Source organism: Vidua macroura, chromosome 6 (assembly GCF_024509145.1).
Source record: "Vidua macroura isolate BioBank_ID:100142 chromosome 6, ASM2450914v1, whole genome shotgun sequence".
Classification (NCBI taxonomy): domain Eukaryota; kingdom Metazoa; phylum Chordata; class Aves; order Passeriformes; family Viduidae; genus Vidua; species Vidua macroura.
In genome coordinates this window covers 33886175-33912822 of record NC_071576.1, presented here as the reverse complement: position 1 = coordinate 33912822, position 26648 = coordinate 33886175, and the positions used below count along the sequence as shown (strand labels likewise).

At 46.5% G+C, this 26648-nt stretch overlaps 1 protein-coding gene across 5 annotated transcripts in view; it reads right to left on the bottom strand.

Annotated features, from left to right (window-relative positions):
- The window catches only part of GALNT16 (polypeptide N-acetylgalactosaminyltransferase 16), a 76396-nt gene extending 54569 nt beyond the window's left edge, over positions 1-21827 (bottom strand). Inside the window, exons 1-3 of one of the 5 annotated variants that reach the window (XM_053979811.1) lie at positions 6353-6440; positions 5455-5528; positions 4657-4686 (exon numbers count right to left, since the gene is read on the bottom strand). Coding sequence is in view for 3 of the 5 variants with exons in the window: in XM_053979808.1 (XP_053835783.1) it covers positions 20344-20547 (204 nt within the window). In the remaining 2 variants the exon portion in view is untranslated. Of the gene's footprint in view, positions 1-4656; positions 4687-5454; positions 5529-6352; positions 6441-20343; positions 20599-21218; positions 21251-21681 lie in introns of those variants that run through there. The other 4 variants (XM_053979808.1, XM_053979809.1, XM_053979810.1 and 1 more) reach the window with 4 other exon arrangements.
- Between the last annotated feature and the right edge of the window lie 4821 nt (positions 21828-26648).

Genomic DNA, 26648 nt, shown 5'->3' with positions numbered 1-26648 from the left:
GAGATTAGGCAAGAAATCATGTTTCTCATTGCAGAAAAGTGATTTTCCCCACTGAAGGCAAAATTGTAATATGAGAAAGATTGCTTCAGAAATGGCTGCCTTTGAGAGAGACAATTGACACGGACCATGCACTGTGGTGAAGGCAATGCAATAGCAATTTATATCTCTGCATTAAGAAGTGTCAGAAGTTCAAATCCTACTGTGCCAGGTCTAAGACATGCTGATAGGTGCCAAGAGAAAAGATACCTATCTCAAGGAGGCTGATTAACTTGGGAACACAAAAAAAAAAATCCATTAAAATCTCATGGGCAGAGGTACTGCAACTCTCATAGCAATCACAAGTAAATGCTCATTTATTGTGGTTTTAATCAATGGAGTTGAAAGCATTTCATTGGTTTGGCTGGTGGGGCCTCTGCTGCAAGGCTTAGAGATCACCTCCAAGCTAAAGAGGGGTCTACCCACTGCAAGCCACTGGTGACTTTATCAAAGGATAAATCTGTGAGTGATCCCGTCTTGAGCAAGCTTACCCTCACACAGGAGGGTAACCTGGCTTGTCCCCAGCTCTTGGAAGCCCCAAATCTTGCTCACGAGTGCCCAAGACAAGAGAAGCTGGAGAGGAAGAAAGGCAGCTGGGTCCCAGAGCTGTTTGCTCCACCATCCATTTCTGCAGGATGCCTTGGAGCTTTTAAATGAAAGGTATTCAGGACAAACCTCTGCTTGATGGGGATGGAAGTGCATCAGCCAAATTGATCAGGTTTGGCATCTTCTTAGGTATGTCAATTCTTTTGGTAAATACAGGGAGGCATTCTGATCTCCACTGCTTTTGCTCAGGTATCCAAATTGCTTGCCAGTAGTTTGTTTGCACCACTCAAAGAGTAGGAGAAACAGTAGTTGAATTAGTACTTTGAACAAAACAGGGAAATAAGTAAAAAGATGATAAAAATGCTCTGTACTGAAAAAATCTTCTGCCACAAGAACCTCAAGGCTTTCAATATATACAGACACAAATAACATGCACAAATCTCCCATACAACTCAGTTCAGAAACTGTGAATGTAGCCATATCTTTGGCTTCCTAAAAAAAATATTGTTCCTTTTTTTCCTCATCTGAAAGTGAGGAAGATCTACAGGGATGTTAAATAGCTGCTATACTCTGCAATCTAGAGCCAGGGGGAAAAGCAAAAGAAAACAAAGTTGGTCCTATCTTGCTACTTGCAATGGACTTCCCCTCCAAATTAGTTTTCTTTATCCATCCTGCCAGGCCCCCTGCAAGCTCTTCCCATCCCACATCACTTAGACGCTCTGAGTCAGAGGCTGTCAGACTTTTCTATCTACAGGTTAATATTCTCTCTGAGTTATGGAGCCTTTTAGGCCAGTGGCTCAGACTGCAAGGATATTCCCAGCAAGGCTGCTCCAGCTGTCCTTGGAGCTGAACTGAGAGCTGCTAGTCCAACTGGCAGCTTTCCACCCTGTCCTCCACTCAGTGCTCAGCTGGAGCTGAGGGTGCAGCAACTACCCCAGCAAACAGCCATCTCTAACCTGGTAACATCTTAACAGATCAAAGATCCTACACTTACTCCCTCACCCATCAGATATGCTCTTAACAGACTCCTCCTCTTATAACATATAGAGCAATATTGCCAGAACCTATTTCCAAATGACTGATAAATTTTGTAGGGAAGCAGCAAGTGGGAAAAGCATATATAGAACACCCATCCCCACCCTCTGTTTTCCTGCACACATTCATCCCTTCAATCTCTTCCCAGAGCACTGTGTTAACCTGTGTGAAGCAGTAAGTTTTTAATCAAGGGGGGGAAGAATTCCCTCAATTTATTTTAGTTAATAATGACTTTATGTTACCCTTCACTGCACACTTTCATGTTACCAGGCAAGTAACAGACATCATCCCTCTCATACCCCCTGTTAATAGCACGCTAACAACAGTAATTTTCTTTGCAGTCAACCCACCTGAAGCAAAATATTACCAGAATGGTGTCTTCACCTCCACCCAAGTGCTTTAACCTTGAGTACAAACATCATGGCAACAGAGCAAAAATAGTTTTCCTCAAGGACCACAGCCAGCCTCTGGTAGAGATAACCTGGCTTTTGCTTCTCCTGTTTCCCCCCCACACTCCTTCCAAATACAACTAATATCCCTCACTCTCTTCTCAGTCCTGCTACTGGAAGATGACCTCTGTCCCTACACGTAGCAGGGCCCACATCTCCCACAGGTATGGGTCTGTACTGACTCAGCCTCTGCCTCTCTCACAGCCCAGAGGGGAGGCAGTACCCAGGGAAATACAGGCATTATTTGCAGATAGATGGAGGGATGTCTTGGTAAGAGTAGTTTCTCCTGCATTTCACAACCTTGCAAGCAGTGTCCCTACCAGCACCTGGCAAAATCTGGTGGAATGGCATAGTTGCTCATCGTAACCTGCAGAGCAAAATATAAGATCAGTGCCTTCTCAGAGCAAGAGGAGCTTGCCTGCAGGCTCTCAAATCAAATATTCTCCCTTCTTTCAGCAAGCCACCACAGCTGTCTACCACTTCTGCCATTTGTGTGATCCCAGAATGATCTTTTGGAGGACACAATCAGTGATGTTCACAAGACTGCAGTCATATCTTGCAGCACCCTTGGGAAATGATTAACACTTCCTTTCCATCTCAGCTTAAAGGGAAAACTGCAAAGCACAAAACAGCTTCATCAAACATCTACTTCCAGATCTACCCAAGTCCTTCACCCAAAAGACCTTGCTACTCTAAAACCCACAGTGTTTTATTTAATTAACTGCTGTTTTCAGCAGCACAAAGCAGCCACTGAAGAACAAGTCTTCATTAAACACATTGACCTAGCTATTATGCTTAAAGGACAGAAGCAGCTGAAAATATCAGCTTTGACTATGAGAGCCAGAGTGGGATTTGGCCCAGTACAGTACAAGTGAGCCCACCTGATACAACCCTAGCCCTCCCAAAACACACTTACTCCATTCCCCCTGTGAGCCTCATATGTGGGCTTCCCCATCTGCCTCTGCCTGCCACACTGGTCCTCAAGGCTCCAGGGTTGAGGGCAAAATCTTTGCCAAGTTAGAAAAGGGCTCAAAACATGCCTGAGACAGCTTCCATACGTTCACTTCCTTTTGAGTCAGGGAAGGAAACGTTTCTCCTTAGCCATCTGTTAATACCATGATATCCATCTGGAGAGGAAGAAAGGAGACTAAACAGCTAAAAGAAAAATTCCTCAAGGAGTTTAATGGGGGGTTTTGGCTAAAAAACACACCAAAATAAATTCTGCAGTAGTCCAATAGTTGCTAGTTTAGGAGGAGGGCCCTGCTGCACCCCTGGCAAACATTTCAATAAAGCTGATGTGCTTTGCAGCCTGCAAGATGTTCTTGCTTTATTCTCTGCAAAAGACACAGACCCTTCAAAACCTGAAAGTAAGAAATTAATCCCTGGTGCTGGAAGCTAGGCTTCACATAGAAGAACTTAATAATTCTTGAACTTTGCACAGACAATGGACTTTCTCTTCTTTGAACGCTTCCAAAATGGCATGCGTTGGCCACCTGAGGGAGAGCAGAGAGAAAAAGCAGGGTGCAAGATGCAGCCCAAGCCAAGCTGTTAATTTTTAAACTATCATAGCAAATTATTTTCTTGCACTCTACCCCTTCCTTTCTAGTGGCAGTATGGGGGAAGAGAACTTAGATGTTTTAGGAGAGGGCAGCTGTTAAAAATTTCAGCATGCTGTGATTTTCCCCCTTTATCCCTACTGAGCTAGATATTTTTGAATATGCAAGTTTTAAGCATTTGCTGATCAACAGATAGCAAGCCTTGTGGAACTACCTCAACTCCTGGCTTTTGCTTCTCCTGTTTCCCCCCACTTTTCAACTCAAAAGTCACTAGTTCATTAACTAAGTAAAAGCATAATAATGGTAGCATAGCAATATCATAAGGAACCTCGTCTTTCAGCAGACATCAAGGATTGAAAGGCTATAGAAATAGTAAACAATAACAGACACATTTCTGAGGATGTGACTGATCTCTATTCCCTGCCACAATAACAAGAGAAAGATGCCCATGCTTATGATGAATTCTTCTAATTAAGAACCCTGTGCAAATGGCATGTGTTTCACATGAGGGAATTTGTCTGAACCAGGAACCAAGTTCAAGGATAAAATTCAATTGCATAGCTAGGTAAGCACAAATCACAGTGACACTCTTCCCATGGTTCCCAATGAACCATTCCGGGACATTTGTTACTGTCTGCCTCATTTGAGCCACTTATTACAAGGGCCTTCACCTCGCAGCATTGCAAGATGTCCCACTTGCAAACAGAGACCTGAGCACTCTCAGTGCTGCCTCCTAAAGATACCCAGTGAGGAGAGGCATCATCCTCAGGAGGCAAAGCATGCTGGCACTGCACATCAGCAGGATATATTCACTTCAGTTTTCCCTATTACCCCTGCCTTCCCTGCAGAAGAGCCATGACTATTTAAACATGCACTGAAGCTCTAAGGAAGGGGATGTCAGTTAAATGCCCAGCGGGAAAGACATTCAAAGAGAAAGTCAATGGAGCCTGAGCAATCAGTGTAAATCAAGACTTTAACCTTTCTGAGCCTCCTTCAGACTCTTGATGTGTAAAAGAAGATGCTTAAACACTTACCACATTTCTGAAGAGTCAAGTGCACATGACCTGTCAATGCAAAAAATGTTTATTACTGAAAGTGCCAACTGAAGTGTTTCAGTCTTATTGTCTGTGGACTGTTTTCCCTGTAAAAACCATTGGGCAGAACAGATGCCACTACAAATCTGTTTAATGTAGATATATGGATTCATTTTCAACGTGTACATCTCTAGTAGATAGATCCTTATCTTGATGCAATATCCAAGTCCTAACTAATCTGACACTACCAATTAAGTCATAGCTATAGCAGCCAGTACCCCAGTTTCTGGTGCATAAAACTGCAGTTTCTGTTTATTGACCAGTACAGAGAAATCTGGCTGCCTGGCAGCCGAATCAGATGGGAGCAGTCCCTTTCCAATGCAGCAAAGAAAACTTTCAAGGAAAATCATCCTCTATCCCTTGCTCTCTGGGGTAACGCAATTAGGCCATGACATACTGACAGGTCATTTAATGCAATAGGAAAAAATCCACTGATAGCATTTCCCTTGCCTGAATGGAAGACAGGCTGTTAAATTATCTCTGAAGGAGCAGACAGGCCTCTACAGCAATCCTCTCCCCCCAAACCACATATCTTTAAAGAGCAACCAGCTCCAGGCCAGTCACATTGTAACTCTGTAACCCCAGTATCCTTAGATAATCTTTCCTGCTAGTTCCAGACACTGGTTCCAATCTGGCTCAATATACACTAAAACCATAGCATTGTGCTTACTGCATTTTATATTGGCAACCTATTGAATGGGACAGGGGAAAGGAACAGCTATCAGACAGTTTCTGTACCTCCCAAAGCAAGCCAGAAGCACCAGGAGCCATGGCACCATTTCTGCTGGAGGCACTCAGCATCTGCAGGGAGGCTGCAGTTATTTTAAGGCACTATTAAGAGTCTACATTTCAGTGAACATTCAAATATTTAAAATGTATTAAAATTGTTTAAATATATTTTAATACTTACACACTCTCTCTATACTAGGAGAACACAATAAAGACAAAAAAGTCCCGCACTCCACACTTCTTAATACATCTTTCTCATCCCAAGGAAGCACCATGTAAATTCCTCCAATTCAGATAAGCTAATTCAGTAAATCAAGGGGAATATTGCCTTCACACCATCGCACTCTCAGAAATATACCAAGTCAATTTCATTAAAGCTAATGGAGTTTTTTTAAAACATGTTTTTGAGAAATGCACAGTGACAAGTTCTTTCAGGTCAACACTTAACTAAAGCACAGTGTAAATACCTTCTTCCTTGCCAGACTTGGTGTCTGTCCTGAGAACAGACAGCTGAGCTGCCCTCTAACATTGAAGGTATTCCCATCAGTTGTTTTTCATACACTCTTTGGTAACACTGGAGGTACTGAACTGGCAGGAGAATTGTACATATTTCTTCTGGAAGCACAGCTATAGGGAGCCTGGATGGCACTACTAAACAGGTGGGGATTTTTTACTTGCCCTTTTCAGGAGCAAAGGTATTTCTTTTAGATCATCAGACTTTTGGTCTATTTTGGCCATCTTTTCCCCTCAAGTAAGTCCAAAGAGCCCATTTCTGCTTACAGTGCAGAGTCATTCTGAAAAACCAGTTCTGCAGATCCAATTCTGGCCCACTCCAACTACGCCAACAGAACCATGTGGAGATATTCAAGAAGCAATAGCAAGTCTGTGTCAAAAAAGACAGATTTACTGAAGGATGTTGAGTTGCTTGTGCTTGTTAGGAGCTTTCTTGAGGTGGCATATTATTGCTGACCTTGAAACATTACTCCTCACCCCTCTGATCAGGAGAGGTGCTCTCCAGCATGCTGCACAGAGTGGGTTATCCAGCCCAGGTACAGGCTGTACCCTGGGGCCCCACACTTGGACTGCCAAGTTTTCCCTGCCTGCGTTCCAGAATTATTTGCAATATGACCCAATATCACTCGCCAAAACAACAGTGGTAAAGGTCTGGCCATCCATTTGTAACTTTTCATCTCGCAGTTGATGTTGTCCAGACTGCTGGAGCCTGAGCTAGCCAAGCACCCCTTCTCAGCACAAAGCTGGGTCTGCAGTGGCAGCAGCAGATGGCCGACATTCGGACTCCTATCTGAAGGAAAATGAGAACAACCAGCTAAATTCACCCTTGTAAAATTCTGTTCCTACAAAAGTAGACAATGTCGCTGTACTTGCATTTGACTATTAATAACTTGCGGGGAAGGCCACATGCCCAGTCAGACGGTAGCGCCCGTGACAACCTGTGCCACGTGCCACTGACCAGGCGTATGAGCATTTCAGCATCCGGCACTGTTTTCATCTATCTGCACAAAGAACAGGGTAGCAAGAAAATAAATGAGTGCATGCTGCAAATGCCAGGAACAGATCCCCTGATGAAAACTCTTTTTTTGTGCAGAGAGAACAATTGAAAGTGTTACAGTGTATTCTCCACTCAGAAGAGCAAATTAAACAGAATACTGGTTTAAGCACGTGGTTAAATATATCATTTGGCATTGAAAACAATGTAACATGGGGAACCTCACTTTACCCCGATTACGTTGAGAATGTAAGTCTTCAAAATCAGAATTGAGAATGAAGAAGCACCATCAGCCCCAAGGAGCCCTGCTGTTCATCACCCTAGCCAGTTAAGGAGTGTTTCAATACCATTCAGCAGCTGGACTGTGGTGGGAGAAGCTGAAGTCCAGCTTCTAGAGCTCAGCAAACACCCTGAGATTTACACCAGTACAGCCTGGTGAGGAAGTTAATCATTATGAGAAATCATGTTGTTACATGGTAACAGATTTAATGATTAACGTTTTCACATCACTTAGAAGTTTTTTCTAACCTGTCTCATGTCCCAGCAACTTAGTCTCAAATGCTACTTCTTTCCCCAAAATGAACATGCAGAAAGAAATGTACATCAAAACCCAAGTTGGCATTTGAGGTAATTGAAGTAATCTGGGAGAGGGGATGTCTCAAGATGTTCCCTGCAGCCACAAGCCAAATTTGTTTCCCCCAAGGTGTCCCAGCCCACTCAGGTTACATACAATATGTGCTAAAGTGGTTTTAGGTAGCCAACCCATCACCGGTCACAGAAGTTACAAAGAGTTGGGAGGTGGTCCAAATGTATTACCAATGCAAAATGTAATGAAGCATGGCCAGTTAGAACCAAGGAGCTACCACAGGACAGAATTTTAATTGTCTCTGGGGTAGTAACCAGAATCCAGCAGCAAATTCACTGAATATGTGTGTCAGTGTCAGTGCTTGGCACCAATTGACTGACCGTCAGTTTATCTTACTACCGTAAGACGTTCATACCTTCTCTCTGTGAGTTCTCATGGGCAGCTCCTCACAGCACTGACTCTTCTTCCTTCCACACAGCCAGCTGGCTGACGCTTTCCTGTCCCTAGCACAACCACCTAACCCTTACTCCTCACAGCAGCACCACCAACTAACTCCAACTCTCTCTCAGCTAATCCACTCTTTTATAACACCTGTCTTGTCTTGTCTTCACTGGTATTTTCATCAGAGTTAATAACCTGAGGTTAGCAGTTCTGAATAATGCTTTGTTTCCTTTCAGCAGAGCTCAAGGCTTAATCTCAGCTTTCCATTAGGGGAATGGGGGAAAGAATGCCTCCTATCCCCAACTCTTTATCTCACTCATGTACAGAGGTTATAAACTCCAGGACAGAAGCTGTCTTTTCTGTTCACTTTTGCACGAAAGAGCCTGCAGTCTGGACAGCCAAAGAGATCTGCAGATAAACAGGAAGCACCCAGCAGTACAGGCCTTGCGCGAGGTCTGGGATAGCAGCAAGACAAATGGGAGATCTCACACTACTCTTACATTCAAATTGCTTGAAAAAGGATGGCACGGTAGCTGGTAACTCCAAGCAGGCTTGTGGCAGCCCCTAATGGTTTAATTGTTCAACTAGTCTCCCTATCTCACCCTCTCTTCACAGAAGGGCCCCAAACATGTCCCTCACATATAGGAAGAACCTACTACAGAGACACACACACAGCTGTGAGCTGTGCACTCCCCTGGTACACAGAGTTATATCTAGGGCAGGGAAAAGGAGTTTTCATAGAGAACAGCTTCTCTCCACGTCTGTCCTTTTGCACCTGAACTCTCAGCACACAGCCAACCCTCTACCAGCTCCTGCCAAGCAGTTCCAGGTAATGGCTGGAGTCACCCCCATGGCAACCCAGTGCAAATCTGGGTCTCTGCATTGCACAGATGCTGAGCCTGCCCCAGGATAAGCAGCATCTGACTCATATGGCTCCCAGCTGACAGGCACTGATCAAAATGCATCTAAATTCACCCCTTTCAGATATGGGACAGTGATACAGGAATTTACCTTGGGAAGAAAAATATTGAAGAGAAAATTTAAAGCAAATTCTGACTTCAATGGAAATCTTTTCCAGTCAAATTCAACTCACCTACTCAAGACCACAAAGATACAAATTGCCTCAAATGATTCAAAATAACCTTCTGGCAACATGCTTCATGGCTGTCCTTGCCACAGAGAATGGTGAAGATCACACTTCAAGCTCCGCCAGAGCCAAGAAATTAAATGCAGCAGTGAGAGGTGTATTTCTAGCAGAATCATAAAAGCACTAACAGAAAGCTGGACAAGAAAATTGATGATGTACTGTGGATGCTCAAAATTTACCTAGACTCTATGAATCTGTCACAAGACTTAGTTAAGCAATTTCCTGGACATTTAATAAATACCACGTGCAGCATTATTTCCTAAATTCTTAGATTCACTGCTACACGAACTAGGGAATCCAAATGGTCACCCTGCATTTCTACTTAGTAACACTTTTAAGTATTCTTCCGTGGTGAACAGCACCACCCAGCCACAGCCCTCCCTCCTGCCCACCCAAAAATAAGTCAAGATACTTAATTTAAAGTTTAGATCTTCTGAAGCCACGATGAAGGAACTGCACAGAACTGCGTACTGGGATTTCTGAACATGCAGCCCACTGGCAGGAGCAAGTTCCTCTTGTACACTGGTGAACTGGGGAGCCTTGCATGGCTCCTATGGTACAGGAGACACAGAAGAATAAGAAGGGAATCCCTTCATACACCCAGTTCCCATCACCACTTTCACATCCTGCAGCTGCTGGTCCTACCCAGCTGAGTGTCCGAAGTCCCTGCTCCTGTCTCCGGGCAATCTGTAGGCACAGACTGATGCCGGTGTGTTGGGCAGCTGCCGCAGCTCAGGAGGTGATGAGCGTCCTGCACAGACCCTGCAATAATGCAGGCACAACAGGGGAGGGAGGGTTTTCTCACCTTTTCTTCAGCACTTGCAGTGGTGTTAATACCTGTTTATCCATTCTTGGCCATTCTTTATGATGTCTCTTAGGAGCTATTGGGCAAAAGCAGAAGAATACAGAGCGTTCCAATCTCCTTTAAGCTCAATGTGACAATTTTGATCCTCTAACTAAAAGGAAAGGGGGAAAAATGAAATGGACTGTGACAGGTTGGAAGGACTAAATCCCTGTTAACTAGGGCATCAAGATTTAAAAGGCTCAGCTTTGCACACATCAAATGTCTCTTACAAGGTCCTCACAGAACACTTTCCCCTCCAATTCCTCAGTGCAAGTGGACTTCCACTGCCCCAGGGATGCTGGCGGTGGGCAAGAGAACACTACTGCCATGATATTGCGCTGCCATGACATTGCCATGCCATGACTGATACATCCAAACCCGTGGGGGTGGCAGAAGCACCCAGGTAGCCCTTTTGAGTCACAGATACAAGGGGTAGCAAAGGTACCAACCACACAGGGCAGTGATGCGCAATTAACAGCTGAACAGCAGCAGAGAGAAGAATGTAGCCATAACCTGTATTTCACATTAGCCCTGCCACACACAATTATTTGTATCACCCCACCATGTTTCCTTTCAACTCCAACATGTCTTTCCTGAAAGTGAGGTTTTGGGCCCAAAAAAATTAATGAGTAAATAATTTACAATGCATAATTTTTAATAATGCTGTAAGGATGCAGGCAGATCAGCAGATTTTCCCTATTACCTGATGTGACTCAATCTGTATCCTGTGCTGTAAGGAGAGTGTTTGCTTTCACTGTTCACCACCTCCTCACGGCTCGCCTAACATGTAGCATGAGATGGATGTCTGTTCAAGGACCCGAGCCAGCAGTCCAACTGCTCACTTAAAATCCTTTCACACTCAGCCAAAGGCAGCTTTTGATAGGTGCTTGGGCAGCTTCTCCAAGGCCAGACCTAACTTCCTCATCTCATTGTTTCCTGGCCTGACAGATTCACAGCTAGTCCTGATGGAATGCTGATTTCCCAGCCCTTCCCAAAATTTCTTTTGGGGTGCCCAGCCAGTGTGGTCCAGTTTTCCCAGCACAGACTGGAAATGCCCCAAAATGTCCAATGGGGCCACTCAGCTAGCAGGTATGGCACAGCAATGTGGCATTCCAAGGCACGGCACAACCAAACACAGGGAGGATACAAACAGACACCAAGTTCATTCAGATTTGTTTCAAGAGAATTTTTGGAAGGGTTACCTCATTGCAGAGCATCCATCCTTCTGCTGCCAACCCAAGCTCAGTATAAACACCACCCTGCATGCGAGCAATGAGAGAAACACCCCTGTGCTCACCCCAGCCTGCCCCTGACAGAGGAGCCAGCTCTGCAAGTGAAGCACCAACAGAGATGTGGCAACTGAGCATCCCTAGGCCAGAAATGGGGTTATGCCCCTACCTGTTTTTTAATGCTCCTGCCAATCCCTCAGAGGTCACTGTGAGAGGCTGTTCCCTATCTTTAGGCATAAAACAGGTAGTTCAGCCAAATGGAGACATTTCAGAAGGCTGGGAGACAAATACAGCCTACTTCATCAGCAGCCTGGTGGCTAATAATTCCTACTACACAAGCAGATCTGAATAAATCTCACTGAAAGGTACAAAGAAAAAAAAATCCACCAAAAATGACATGCATATTACAGCACTTGGGAAATACAGCATGATCACACACACCAGGACTTAGCAGTGAGTGCTTGCACCATTCACAGTTTTTAACTCCAGTACTTTACCATTATTTTTTACAATTACATAAAACTACAGGGAACTACATAGGAAGCACACAATTATTTCAATTTCATTGTGTGGATGTGATGGCTCCCATTTGCACTGCCACTGTATCCAGATTCCTGTACTCAGAGACTAACTGACCAGTTACCCAAGGAGCTGCACTGCCTTTGCAGCTCTTATACACTCTTCCTTATTCATTACACTTTTTACTGCATACTTAGTACCAAAAGGCACAAAGTTACAGCATGGCATTACTGGGCATGACACTCTGGCACCAAATACTTTGTTCAGGGCACTCAGCATGCAAGCAAGCATAATTTTTCCAATTTTGTCCAGCAGAAAGATTTTTTTCAGAGAACCTCTGAAAACACTTTCATTGGTTAGAAGCACTTTTCCAGCCAAGCCCTAGCTGTTTCAGGGCAGTTTTCCAAAACAATAAGGGCAAGAAAAAGAGTCCTTTTTTTTCCTCACAGGCCCACAAACTGTCTGATAGAGATTTCAGCACAGGTGCTTTCTCTCTCTGCTACTGTTAAACAAAGCCTCCTCAAAAAAGATCATATTACAGCTTACAAGATGAAAAATTTGTGAAGTGGGAGAATTGAAAACAAGAGGTTAAAGCAGATAATCTTCTGCAGCTTTAGCCGAATGTCATCAGTGACCATGCCGTAACAGTCAGACGTTACAGCACTGCCCCAGCCCAACCATGGCAGCCTTGAAACCTGGACTGCAAAGTCAACCCTCCAGCTCCAGGACAACCAGCCAGGCATCATCTCACCAGCCAAAACAGCTTCCCAGCCCTGGGGCAGCCACACGTGACAGCTTCACTCACATCCTGGGGATGTACAGGGACACCGACAGCGCTGTGAGACCGCAGTGGCACTGCAGAGGGAGCTGAGGCAGGTCTCTGCAGGGACGATGCCCCTGAAGGAGGTGAAAGAAAGTAGTGCCAAAGGGACCGTGCAGCTGCTTATCAAAAACCTGGTCTCTACCAACACTGAGAAATTACCCATATGTGCTCAAAGCACATCACAACATGGGGAATTTCTCTGCAGAGATAGGGCCCAAGAGACCACTATATTCTTTTTTTACTTGTCTCCACAGCCCCAAACACAACTGGGACATGGAAATCAGAAGCCAACAGTCCACCTGCAGTCCTTTATCACTTTTATTAGTTGCAAGAATACGTGCTTGTAAAGACACAGCAAAAGACAGCAGTGGGTAATACACAGCCTTTATTAACAAATCCTATTGTTCAGTGCATGAAGCAGCCCATGCTGTGCCTTCAACACCTTCCTCTTGCAGCAGATTCGCTATGACCTGCTACATTTCTAATCCTGCTCCTTGTTCAAAGGGTATACAAAGGGAGAATTCAAACACATGTTTTGCTAAGGTTACCTCTCTCATCTCCAGCCCTTTACAAAACTTGCAAGCTAAGCTGCCCAAAAGCCCTGTGAACTAGATACAATTTTCATTTTAGACTTTGGGGAAACGGAGGCATATGAAGAGCCTGTAAGGAAGATGAGTTCACCTCAGTCAAGAAGGCAGCTCAACTCCCACTCCACAGGTCTCCACTGTGGTTCAATCTTTACCTTAATGCAACAGTATGGGATGTGTTGTGGATCATGACCTCTGTGCTCAGCACCACAGTGCCAGCAGTGCCAGCTGACAGGACAACCCCAAAGAGCCCACAAGCCTACTGCAGGAGCTGGCAGATAGGGGTGGAGTGGCACATGAGAGCAGCATACACAACCAAAACAGGAAAGAGAAAGTAAGGTCCTGGGACTCGCACTGAGGTGACATGGAATAGGAACAACCAGCTGGCATTCTATGGGGAGCCGAGGAAGAGCAAGAGATCCCACTTTGCTGGGCTCTGCCCTGGGGTTTCCCCTGCAGAAGTGAGACAATGCACACGAGCCAGGGTCCCCTGCTATCCCATGTCCTTCATCCCCAGCACATTTTCCTGTTTGTTTCATTGCCTTTGTGCTCTGCGCGCTTTTCTAACAGGAATAATTAAGTCAGTATTCAGTGCTCCAAAATGGGTGGTCCCAGTTCAGTGCCACTGAAACAAAACATCTTCTCCCCTTGCCTTTTAAGTGACTCTCAACCTGCCTGCCTTGGGATGAAGTGTCTGGACCAAGTTCCACCATGGCAAACAGCAACCTAAGATATCTAGCAAAGCTTTCTGTTTCCAGCAACACCACTAAATTTTTAGGTTTAAAATCTTAAGACAGTTTTGTATATGCAAAGATAATACTGAGGAAGCAGCTGCATACTAAAGAATGCTTCAGCTCGCTAAAACTTGCAGCTGCTTCACCCACTGCTTTAATGAAAAGGCTCTAGTAAAATAAATCATGTTCAGGAGCACTGCACTGGTCCTCCCCTCACTTCTACACACTCTCCCAGGCTGCCCAGACCACCATGTTCCCCAAGCCCCGGCTACCTCACTGCAGCTCCAGCAACATCTTGATTAACAATTAAGACCAGTGCTGTCAACTGGATTTTATTAACATTACTATTGTGAATAATTTCTTTCATTTTTATTTTATTTTTAATGCATCATAAGGGCCACTGGGACAAATTAAATATAAAATCATTTTCTGCCATTTAGGCAAACAGCAGCCATTCCCACATTTTTAAAACATAAACACTGTAAATAAAATATTACACCGTCAAGCTGTCACTGAATCTTCCTCCTGCAGTAATACCCTTAGAGAAAAAGTTACCAAGCCATCCTTTCCCAGGGAGCTGGCATAGGGCCCATGTGCCATAAGAGAGATGCCACAGAGATAAAAAAATAAAAAATTAAAAAAAAATAAATTTAAAAAAAAAAATCAGTGCTGCAAGGGTCTGGCCGCAGCATGAATGGCTGTCACAAAACCCAGAGCATTAAGGGCTGTGTCCCCACCCTAATACAAACTGGGAAGAGCAGAGGCCATACAGGTGCTGGGAAGAGCTCGGCAGGTGCTGGATTTTGGCAGTGGAATGGGCCAGGCTGAATAACAGAGACAAACCCAGCAACTGGCAGCTTCTTTTCCATCTCATTCCCAGCACCCCAGATATCTGCAGAGCCACAGGGAGCGGAGCTGCTTTGCAGGATGGTAGGACAGAGAAATGAAGTTTCCTTCACTTTTCCTTTAATTTGAAAGGAAGATGTTTTAAGAAAACAAGAGCATTTTGTGAGCTGTCGAATGTGGCAACTTCGCTGGTTTGCTCACCATACCTTCCTGGCCTCAAGGTGTGCTGCTGCTGCAGCCATGGTGGTCTGGCTTACAGACAGCATCACAGCCCTGGGGAGACCACAGAGCCTCCTGTGCTCTGTCCACATGTGTGCAAGCTCAAACACAGACACTCAGCATAAGAGCAGAAAGAAACGTACAGAGCCATATGCGTGATCCTTGCCCCAAAAGGCAGGAGACTCAAGAGGGACCAACCTGCTATGAGTAAAATGGTAAGGAAGCTGCTAAGATGAACGGTGGCACCTCATTAAAAATTAGGCCTTTTCTCTCCATAGCACAGCAGGTCATGAAAATAAGCCTGACAATATGCCAATGCAAGAAAATAGTGCTGATCCTCCTCTTGCTGTGTTTGTTGGGTTTCTCTATTTATTTAGGATCCACCTCAGTTTCTGGAGTTACATACCTGAGGCTACAAGACCTGCCTCCAGGGAGGCACACATGCAGGAGCCTCATGGGACACAGGTCCCGGAAAAGTGGTATCATTTAGCAAATCGTGAAAGTTGCACCTTATCCCAGTTTTGAGGAAAACAGCATCCTCTGAAAGCTGCTCACAGAGGAAATTATGAAGGGATGAGAATAAAATCATTCATGAACACGTGGTGAACATCAGCCAGCACCTGCTCTGTGGGGTTCAGATACCCAGGAGCCAAAGGCAACACAAAACAAAAGCAGCAGAGCGTGCTGCTAACAGGGTCTGAAGAGCATGCATCAAGGTGGTCTTACTTGGTGGAAAATACAAGCATGGCTAAATGTGCCAGTTTGGCAATTCAGAGAAGCAGGTAAAGCCCAGCCACTGCCTATTTTCTGGCTAAACAAGATGTGGGAATTAAACAATTGACATCTTTCCTCGCCAACTTGTTCTTTGCCTACACACACCACCTGTTCTGAGCCAAGCATCCCAGTGGAGTCTCCTGCTTGCTGTCTCACCACAGGCAAGTGACACACAGTTCGGTTTAGAAACTCTTAGCTACAAGGAAAAAGGATGCCTTGATCTCATCTCCTCAATGCTCATTTTACATGGCTGAACACAGAGGTAGGGAGCAGACAGGAGGGCTGAGCTCAGGCAACCTGAGCCAGCATTACACTGCAGGGCCTCTCCACGGACAAACCGGCTCCAGTGGGCTCACAGAGCAGTTACACAGGTCACAAAAGTTGGCAGGACGAAGACAAGAGACAACATACCAAAATCCGAAGAGCAATTGACAACGATAAGAGGCATCATACCTGCTCCAAAGAGCAACAGGGCATCAGCCTAACACAATTCAGAGCATTTAAAAAATGATACTTTTATCTCCTACTCCCAAGCATGTTGCTGCTTCCCTGCCACCCCAGAGAAGTCAGCAAGCTGGAGAACCCTGTGGGCAGCCTCACATCCTGCTTTTGACTAGGGAATAGGAGAAAATACTCCCACCCTCAGCTCACAGTCAGCCAACAGAAAAATGTCTCTTTCAAAGCTGCCTACCAACTATCTCTCTCACTAACAAGCTTTGCCCACGCTGCAGCAATGGCCTCGCTCTCTTCACTGGGACACAAGTGAGCTGGGCAAGCTTCCCATGCTGCAGTACTTAGACAGGGAAGAACAGAGCCCTGGGCTCTGCTCATCAGTGCCATACTAAAGCAGATATGCAGCACATGGTGAAAAGTTAACCACCTGTACACAGTGCAGGAATGATGCCAAAGCCATTCTAAAGACACATAGCACAGCTTCTGGCCTTTGGAAATTTCCTGGAGACAGGAAACAACCTTTTGCCTAGAAGAGACAGAAAAGAGTCCAGGGAGGAAGCTCATCTTCCAAAAACACACAAGCTAACTGTCAGAGGTCTTAGGGCTCCTTCTAATTGATCTAATTGATATGAAACTATGCTGTGCTCCAGAGAAAAAATGCATTTCTAGGAGTGTGGTACTCGCTTGTGTTTATACCCTCTGTGGTAAGTGGAAGGAGAAGCATGCATGAGAGCAGCATACACAACTCGTCGTGTCACCAAGTGAGCCCTGCCATTTGCCAATATCTGAATTTTCATTTCAAGCATCTGTAGAGCATCTGTGAAGAGCCTATTGCAGAGATGCCACATGTCAAGATTTCTATCTATAAAGCAGATATCTGTAGGATCACTATTAATGCACAAGCTGTTTCTGGGACACTGATCTCTGATAGCTCTGTGCCCCAGCTTAAATATTCAAAGATTTCCCTGCTGACTCCAGGAATCAGACATCCAGAGTTTAAGTTCAAAGGTGCACTAATAAATATGATGTCAACAAATAAAAAACAGTTTCAAGTGAGACTTGCTTTTGACTACAGTGTTTACCTGAGATGATTTTTATTCTTCACATTAAGAGAGAATAAAGAAGAAAAACACAAGCCCGGAAAGCACTTCAGTTTTTAAACCCATGCAATACACTTTCACTTGCCCAGGATTTGAAATGTCATAGCATAGATGCAAGAGCAGAACTCTTGGACTCACTCATCCAAAGGAAAGATTTTTTTCTTTTTCCCAGACAGAAAAGCAGCCAATTTTAGAAAATTGAAAAAATATTTTTCCAGAGACCCATAAGTCACGAGTCACCCTTATTTGCAGATGAGCCCAAACTTGAACTCCAACATCATCACTCATGCAGAGCAGAGGAAACCAGAAGCTGGATCAAAATGGGCAGCTTGTCTCAATGGCTCTGCAGAAAGCCAAGGGATAGAGAAGCACACAGAGCACTAGCACGCCTCCCCTTATACATGACCGCCATCATACATTAAGTCAAATAATCTGACTTTGCGGGGAATGAACTCGGGGTTGAGGGCTCTGTGCTGCCAAAGGACAGCTGCTTCTCTAGATTTGTTATTTTTCCAGTGGGCAATAGAACTGGCACATTTCCTGTGCTGGCTGGGAGAAGGTAGTGGGCTGTGCTGGGGACCAAAGCTGGCCACATGCTGTGGACCATCGGCACAGCTACTGCCCTGGCCTGACCAGCCCTCAGGCTCACACACGCAGCTCAGACCACGAAACCCGCTGCTCAGACCCTGCTAGATGCCACACCCTGAGGGACAGCGCTGTCCCCAGACCTCCACCAACCTTCCTGCCCTGTGCCCACACGCAGTCTCTTCCCTGCTTCTGCCCCAGCAGCGCAGGCAGAGGCCAAGGCTGGAACAGCTCGTTGTGCACATCACACACACTCCCCACAGCCATAGCACTGCATAGTTACATGAGTACACACACTGAATTTTACCACCTTGCTCTCACGGCCACCCACCAAACCCTTGGGAAACCTGCGTGCATGAGGGAAAGTCCAAACACCACAAACCCTTCCTGTTTCCTTCTCTATCCAAATATATCATGGCAGGTCAGGATGTGAAATTTCCACCATGCCCCACTAGCAGGTGCATAAGGAGAGGGTCCTCCTTCATCTCAGCTGCTACTGAGAGCCCTGCTGGGAGGGCTGGCACATCCTGGGACCCGAATTACAGAGGGACTTAAATGCAAAGGATGATTATTTTTCTCTGCTAAGGGATTTCAGGCATAAAGCAGTGCTGGAATGATTTACATGGTTTTGAGAGCAGGACCAGATTTGGAGTGGCTGTTGCATGGTGATGTATCTTGTAAGGAGAGGCTTTGTGGTTAGCCATGAGCACATACTGCCCCCCACAAACAGCAGCAGTATAATCACGTGTGGCACTACCACAGCATCCTCCTCATGAGGATTTTAAGGTGCTTGGCAGACGATATGGATTCATGTAACCTCAAAAGCCCTCTGAGAGGGAGTAAAGTAAATGCTATTAAAAACCAGAAAGGATAAGCGGGGGAACAGAGAAATAAAACTGCTAAACCAGCATGTTCAAGCTCACACAAGAAATCAGAAGCTCAGAGGCAGCTTCTTCTGCCACTAAGGTGGAATCCAAAAAGCAGGAGTGCTCCAAATCCTCTGTTCAACTCAGCCCTGGCCAGCCTAAGAGCATTTCCCGGTGCACCCAAAGAGCTACAGCAATAGCAGCACTCGCACAGAGCTCCTCACCATACTAATTTCCACAGTCCTGCTCCACAGAGGGTCCAAAGCAGAGCAGCCTGAACTGCTGGCAGCCCCCAGCCCTAGAGAGCAGCAAATAACAGAAGTGCTCTGTCCAAGAGCTTCAGCCTTGACTTTTGAGTTTCAGCAGCTGCAAGCAATGGCCAAAGGGCTCAGCTGAAGAGTTTCCACCCTGCTGCCTGAGGGCTGGGACTGCTCTGACTGCATTTTCCAAACATTCACAGGGCTTCCCAAACACCTATATACACATTTCCCATCCTTGCTTTACAAGTGAAAAAAAGCAAGACACAGGCCAAAAAATCCCAGTGCCAGCCAAGGAGGGAGGCGGGCAGCCCTGGCGCCTGGCCCCTGCTCGACTCTGACCGGGCTGCTGCTTTTGTTCACTTCCATGTGTGCGTAACCAGCTGACAAATGGATTTGCAACCAAAGAGTGACACACAGTGCAGTTCCCGAACAGCTTCAACAGCTTCAACTGGATCACTCCTGGGAATGGTATTGCTGGGCCACTTCTTGCTCCAGGGGCTGATTTATTTTTTATGAAGCTATTGCCTAGAGTTGGGAGAGCTTTATTGATGCTATTAAACAGGCTGTAGGGAGGACAAATCACCCCCACAGACAGAGCAGGAAGGTCCTCATCATCCTCAAGTCAGGAGCTCAATTTTATCCCCCTACTGAGCCCACAGATACCCAAGGAGGGCAGAATGTGGGGCTTTCAACAAAACTTAAGTAGCACATCAGGGCACTGCTATCACTCCTCGGTTTAGGAACGGAGCCCTGGGGGCTACCGCCATCTCCCTGCCCAAACTCTAGCCTGAGCCCGACTCAGACTGCTGCCTCTGGTTTAAAAGAGACAAAAGTCCCGAGTGGCCCAGGTCCCCCATTTGGCAGCCAAGCGGAGGGGGCCGAGGCAGAGGTTGGTACCAGCTGTACAGTCACTCGCATCCCCCGGCCCGATGCTCGGAGCCCGGCTGGCCGGAGGAAGGGATTGTGATAGGTCATGGCTCTCAGCTGGTCCTGACGGGAAAGCACTGTGATCACATACATGCGTGTGTGCATACACATATCTGTATGTGAACACCTTCTGAACGCGAACTAAAAACCTTCCAGCTGTTTCACCCGCCTTTTTCCGCGGCCAAGGGCAGAGCCCGGGCTGAGAGCGGCGGAGACAACTCGGCAACACTTTACCCACGGCATTACTCTATTCCCCCGAGAGTGCCCACCCTGCTTCCCGATTGTAGCGGCTGCCATGGTGACAAGCACGAATGCTAAAATAAACAGAAAGCAACCCGAAAGCAAAGCGCAACCCTCCGCCGGCGTACCCCGCGCCCGCCGCGGCGGCTCCCTCCCCGAGCATCCTCCCCGCCGCGGCTGGACGGGATGCTGGCGGCCGCCGCTCACTCACGATGAGGGGGATGGTCCTCTCCTCCCGGCGCAGCTCCAGCCTGCCGGCCGCCCTCTGCCCGCTCCGGGCGCCGCCGCTACCGCCTCCGGCGGACCTGCCGGCAGCCGCCGAGCGGGGCTTGTTGTCCTGCCATAAGTAGTAGAAAGTGCCCAAGATCCAGGCGACGGTCAGGATGGCGATGGCATTAGCCCTGATTCTCCTCATGCCGAGCGCCCCGGGGGAGCCTGGGAGCGCTGCCTCGACGGGCAGGGGCGGCTGCGGGAGGAAGAAGAGGAGGAGGAGGAGGACGAGGAGGAGGAGGAGGAGGCGGCGGCGGCGGCGGCGCGGCTCTCCCGCCCCTCACCGCTCCGGCTCCGGCTCCGGCCCCGGCCCCGCACCGCCCAGCCGCCGCCGCCGGGTCCTAACGCCTGGCCCGCTCCGCCGCAGGGGGCGGAGGGCTCCGCACCTCCTCCTGCTCCTCCTCCTCCCGGCCTGGCCGGCGCGGAGAGCGGGGCCGGCTGCCGACGGGGATGCGCTCGGCGCCGCAGCTGCAGCGGGGACGGAGCGGCAGGGCCCCCGTGGCGGGGAGCGGGTGACTCGGGCTCAGACCCAGGGGATGGCTGCTGGGACGCGGACAGCGCAGCAGCCTGCCCTCCTGCACCGCTGCCCGGGGGGACTCGTGTCTCTACTGCCATAGTCGTGCCCGTAAGGCAGGCGGCCAGCGAATACAATGTGGCAGCCCATGGCACACGGGATCTAGGCACCCACTCCGTGGAGATGAGCCCATCTCCCACTGAAGCTGTGGTGGTTGACGAGAGCAAGACTCTTGGGCTGACAATGGAGCTGCCCAAGCCCCCGCTCCCATCGCTGCCACACGCAACAGTGACACCACGTACCTGGGCCGGTGCCACAGCCTCGAGCTCTTTCAAGCCCTGCGGGAGGACAAGCATGGCAGTGGAGAGGCAAAGATGATAGAATTCCACATTACAGGGCACTGCTAAAGCTCAGCTTAAACAACAGAGCATGCAGCTTGTGAAACCAAGTGACATTTAGGCACAGGGCAGCTGCTGAGCAACTATGGCTTTAAGGTTTGCAAGAGCAGGAGGAGGTACCTGCAGGAAACTTACAGGAAAAACAAATGTTTAGAAAACAAAGGTGGTTCCAAGGCACCTGATAATGGGGGTAGATAGAAAATGTGGGTGCTTCCAAGGCACCCGATGAGGGGATCAGAGTATTTGCATTACACTATGGAAAATGTCATCAGGGCTTCTAAATAACATTTTGCCCTACTTTGGTCCTGACCACATGCCTCGAAGTGTAATTGCAACCTGCCCCACTAAATTGCCCTTTGAGATTTACCTGCACGCTGCTTGTTTCCTTAAGTAGAGCACAGTACAAAATTCATTCGTCAGACTCGTTCTGTGGGCAGAATGCTGTTTCTAGGACCACCACCTCCCAGGGCTGCAGCACGGCTCCACATCAACCTCCCTGCAAAGCACGCTGTATGCCTGATGTAGAAAATGTTAGAAAGCATCTCACATCCTCCTAGGTACTTTTCCCAATGGCCTGTCAATCCCACACAGCTTCCCAGGCTGACTAGTCATAGTCAGTGGCAAGGGGAAGTTTGAGACATTTAAAAACCAAAGTCTTCCAAGGGATCAACAAAAACATTAATCTAACCTCCCCAGTCCACATCCTGTGGAAGCTGGGCTCCCACTATTTTCAATCTCTTTCACAGTCTTACTGGAAAAAGAGCATCTGCTCTCCTGTGTGGGTTTGGATCCAGCAGCTGCTTGGGCTGCAGAGGGACATGAAGAGAAGCAGAGGAGCTGTACCAAGAAATCAGAAAAGAGGAACACAGGAAGTAAGATAAGTTCATATCTATGTGACAGCAGAGCCAAGAGGAATGTCTTCTCTTTCACCACTGTGCAGATCATACCAGACTATGTTTGATTCCTTCTTAGTCTTTTCTCACCTTTTGGTGGGATTCACTACAGAAAAGCAAATCACAAAGAGCAATGGAGACTTTTGTGTGAAACAGGAGAAAATCCTCTGCCCCAAGACTTGAACTAAACAGACTGCCTTCTCCTGCTTTTCCAAGCATGCTGCTTCCCTTTTCCACTGCAGCCATTCATTTTCTTCCTGTGTTGCCTCCTCACCCCACTAGCACACCCTATAAGCTGCCATGCAAGCATGCATTGCCTCTCAAGGGGTGGCATGTAGGGAAGTCTCAGAAATGGGCAGAGTGCTCTGTAGGCAAGCCTCAGCAGAGCCCCAGACAGACGTCAGGTCAAGAGGTCTTTCTCCTCTTGAGGGGCAGTTGTTTCTACTCCCCTCTCCCTGCAGGAATCAGCAGTAGAAAGGACCCTGAAGACCCCTGACAGGAGTTCTGGCCTGGCCGAGGTGGATGCCGACGGTTGCCAAGTGACTGTTAGTAGGTGCACTCGCTGTGCTTCTACAGAACACTGCATTCCAACAGGTTGTGACAAGCGGTGGCTTGTACCTGCATGCCTGCACCTGCTTCACAGAGCAAGGGACTTTTCACAATGGCCCATCAAACTTGCCCACCTTCTGGCCAGATGCCACTCACTTTGGCTAAAGACTATATAAACTGTAACTTTTTGGGAAGACTTCGGTGCACCCCCACGGATGATGGCGAATCTATGTGGCTGGACCATTGAGGATCTCATCTCGACGGTGGTAGCTATATCCCCCTTTCTCTCCTTTCTCTCTATTCTTTATTTCCTTTTTCTGTCCCCTCTGTCGCATTTGGTGTTGGTACCTAAATAAAGGTGCATCTGTTGTGATTAAACTGATGGTCCCCTGCTGTTTGCCTTTTTGCACTTTTGGGATCGGTTAACGAACCATCATGACACCCTGCTCCTCTAAGCAGATCGTGACACACAATCACAGTGAAGGGCCCAGAAAAGCTGTGTTACCCACCCTCTGAGCAGGTGGCAGAGCAGCTCACCATGCCAGCAGATCCAGTTCAGCACAGACAAACCAGATTTGCAGAGGTCCTTTATTTATGTTGCCTAAGCTTTTGGGACCTATTTGAGCTGAAGAGTGTTAGGAGGTGGTTGGGGCACTAGAGCTAGCTGACCTGAAGGAGACAGGACCTTCAGCACAGCTCCAGCAGAAAAAGCATGTACTTACACAGCACCAAGCTTCCACATGCTTTGAAAGTAATGCAGCAATGTTTTATCTCCAGGGCCCAGATACCTCACTGTAGGATTACTAGCTTGCAGGCCCAAGCTATTGGTACTGAAAGTTCCATTTTCTGCAGCCAGAACTTCAATGATTTAATCTCTGACCACCAAACTTTGCTCCAGAATCCCACATTTCTTTTAAAACACAGCACACTTCTAACCTTATATTCTACAGGGATCTCTGACAATATAAATTGTTCCATTCAGATATAGCTATACCGTAAGCTGCAATGCTGCATGCAGACATTAGCACGAGCCCATCAGAGAAAAGAACACCGAAAGCAGTCTGGCATGGAGATCTCTACACCACACAACTGGCAAAGTAGACATACAATGAACATCAACAGTGATAATAAATACTTCAGTAATGATCATTGCAAAAGCATCAAGTAATTCAGTAAATGTCCTAAGAGAAGTGACCTGAGAAACATAATATAATAAACTAAACAAATCAAGATTATTCAAACCCCACAGCAGAATTATGGGATCTTATCACCACATTCGTTCTTTTTCAGTTCCATCATAGAGATGTTAAATCTTTTCTTATTTTGTGATAAACTTTGTACAGTGGAAACCTCATGACAACCCAGGTGGCTGTTTTTTAGCATAAGCATAAACTAAGTATTTGGTGAATAATAAAGATACAGAACAAGAAGAGGAATATAATCAACTACAAGGATAATGTTGTGTGGGGTTTGAGAACTTTATTTTTTTTATAAACACCAAGGCCCTAACCAGCATCACCTTCAATAAAAAGAGATCTCCTAAGGCCATGAATATTAAAAAAAAGGCGTTCTTGAGAAGCCAGTTTTATCTTTGGCTGATAGCTTAGGTCAGATCATCTAGGAGAATACACATGGTGTTTCAAATTGCCCAGATAAAAATGAGATGATCATTATTGCAGGGGAAAAGACAAGCATCATCCAGATTTGTCTTCAGAAAAATAAAGCGTGGCTGCTTTATAGTTATAGCAAGACACAGTGCATGTTTTTGCAGCCATCTAACTTAAAACATGGCTCAGCTTTCAACTATGAAACATCTGGAAAACACCAAAAGGTTTTTTTCTTAGCACTACTCTGATCTGAGAAATCAGGTCTGCTATATTTGTGGCCTCCAGGCAAGGAAGTGCCATCTGAAACATGAACATAAGGTCTGTCTGGGCTCTGGAAACTGTTTGAATAAATTCATCCAGGGTTTAGCTAAGAACATTTGAAGAAAATTAGCATTAGAGTTCAAGGGCTAAAGCAGGTCATGCTCCAGAGAGAAACAAGAGTAGCATGTTATGATGATGAGGTGGGATGAGAAGACTTGCTCGGAGAGAGGCAGCTCTGCTTGCCCACAGCCAGCCAGCCAGCAGCTGAGCTCCACCTTGCATCTAGGAAAGAGCACCTCCAGTTCAGCGACTTTTCAGGGATTTTTCACAAAAGATCACTCTTCAGAGAGCTCCTCATGCATGGGCAAAGCAAAGTGTAAAGGAGGTGTGACATCTTAGGGTGGTTTTCTCTGAACTTGCTGCCACCCAGTGACTCCTTCCTCTGCCCCCCCCCCCCCCCCCCCCCCTAGGCTGGACACTCACCCTCCCTAGTGAAGCTCCTGATCTTTTCCCAAGCAGGGACAGTGGTCTGCTTCCAGGTCAGGAAGAGGCTGGTAGGAGTGGGTGAAAGTAATTGAAGGAAGAGGACTCACAGCTCATCTCTGATTTCAATTCAAGAAAAAGAGGGAGAAGGGAAAATATTTGTTTCAATGGACAGAAGGAGCTGAAGTTCTTGCCCCATAATGGATGAGAAGCACCTCTGACAGTCTGACCATGACATCTCACCATGCTCTTCAGCCAGATCCAGATATTACCCCATAAAACCTCTGAGAGATGTTCACCCATACTGCAATGCCAAGATGACAGTGTGTGCCATCATCCTCCACCACACAGCTGTTGAAAAGAAAAAGAAAAATGTTATCTTGATGACTCAACTACATTGGCCAAATTTCTACACTGCCTGAAGTACTCTCCTTGTCTGAAAAAGCTCTCTTACACTGGTCAGAGGGCATGAGTGTGCATGTGGGCTTCTGAAAATCCGTATTGCTATCATATCTCACCCTCCACATCCCTGGCCTCAGACACCACTGGGGAACCACAAGGTGCCCCAAAAGTCCAGAAGCTTGTCTTGATCATGCCCTGCCTAGAGCTAGACACTGTTCAAGTAGTCTCCAGCCCTCTACTGCCACAGGCACCATAAAAAGGCCAGTCAGATAAATTACTCCCCTAGGAGTGCCTCAATTTATCCTGATGCCTAATCAGAATAGGTACAGATGGTAGATGCCAATTAGTTCTGCATTTAACAGAAGATAAGGTGTCTAGGGTGTCATATATGCTGACCAGGACAGAAATGTCTTCTGGGCCCTTGTTTCCAGCCAGTATGTAAACAAGTAACTCAGACCCAAGTTAAGACAAATAGCACAGACTTAATTGGAAACCAGGATTTCAGTTGCTTTAAACTGTACAATTAAACACTGTCTTAAGTCCTGTTAAGGTCACTGTAATCTTAACATACTTTCATAAGCATGTTTTTTAAAGGAAAATAAGAGCATAGAAAAGACTTCACAATAAGCTGTAATTAACAGTTCGTTGCACTTGTGCTCTTCAAGTATGAAGAGAAAAAATATCTGCTAAAAGGCTAACAGTGGCAAGATGAATCTGCTTTGACAGTGTGTAAGAGCCAGGAAAGCCTTCAGAGTGTTTGGCTGGGATTCAGGATGGGAGATGGTGCCATTAATCCCCTTTAAGCCCAGTAACCCCCTTGTCTATCACCACAAGACAAGGTGGGCCTTAGTGAGGAGTGGATTTATGGTAGAATCAGGCAGTAGTGATCAACAGCCCAGAAAAATGCTCAAAGTTCCTATAACCTTTTAAAAGTGTAGAAACAGAATACATATTCAAGTAGTAATAATTACATATTAATACAACTTATTAACTTGAAGATCCACAGAGAATCAACCTGATTCATTTTATGAATTTTTGCTCTCCCTCCTACCTACTTTTCTTATCTCCTTTTCTTACCCCAAGTCATTTGCTTCACTTCCTTGCTGCATCTTTTCTAGGACATAGATTTATTTCTCACC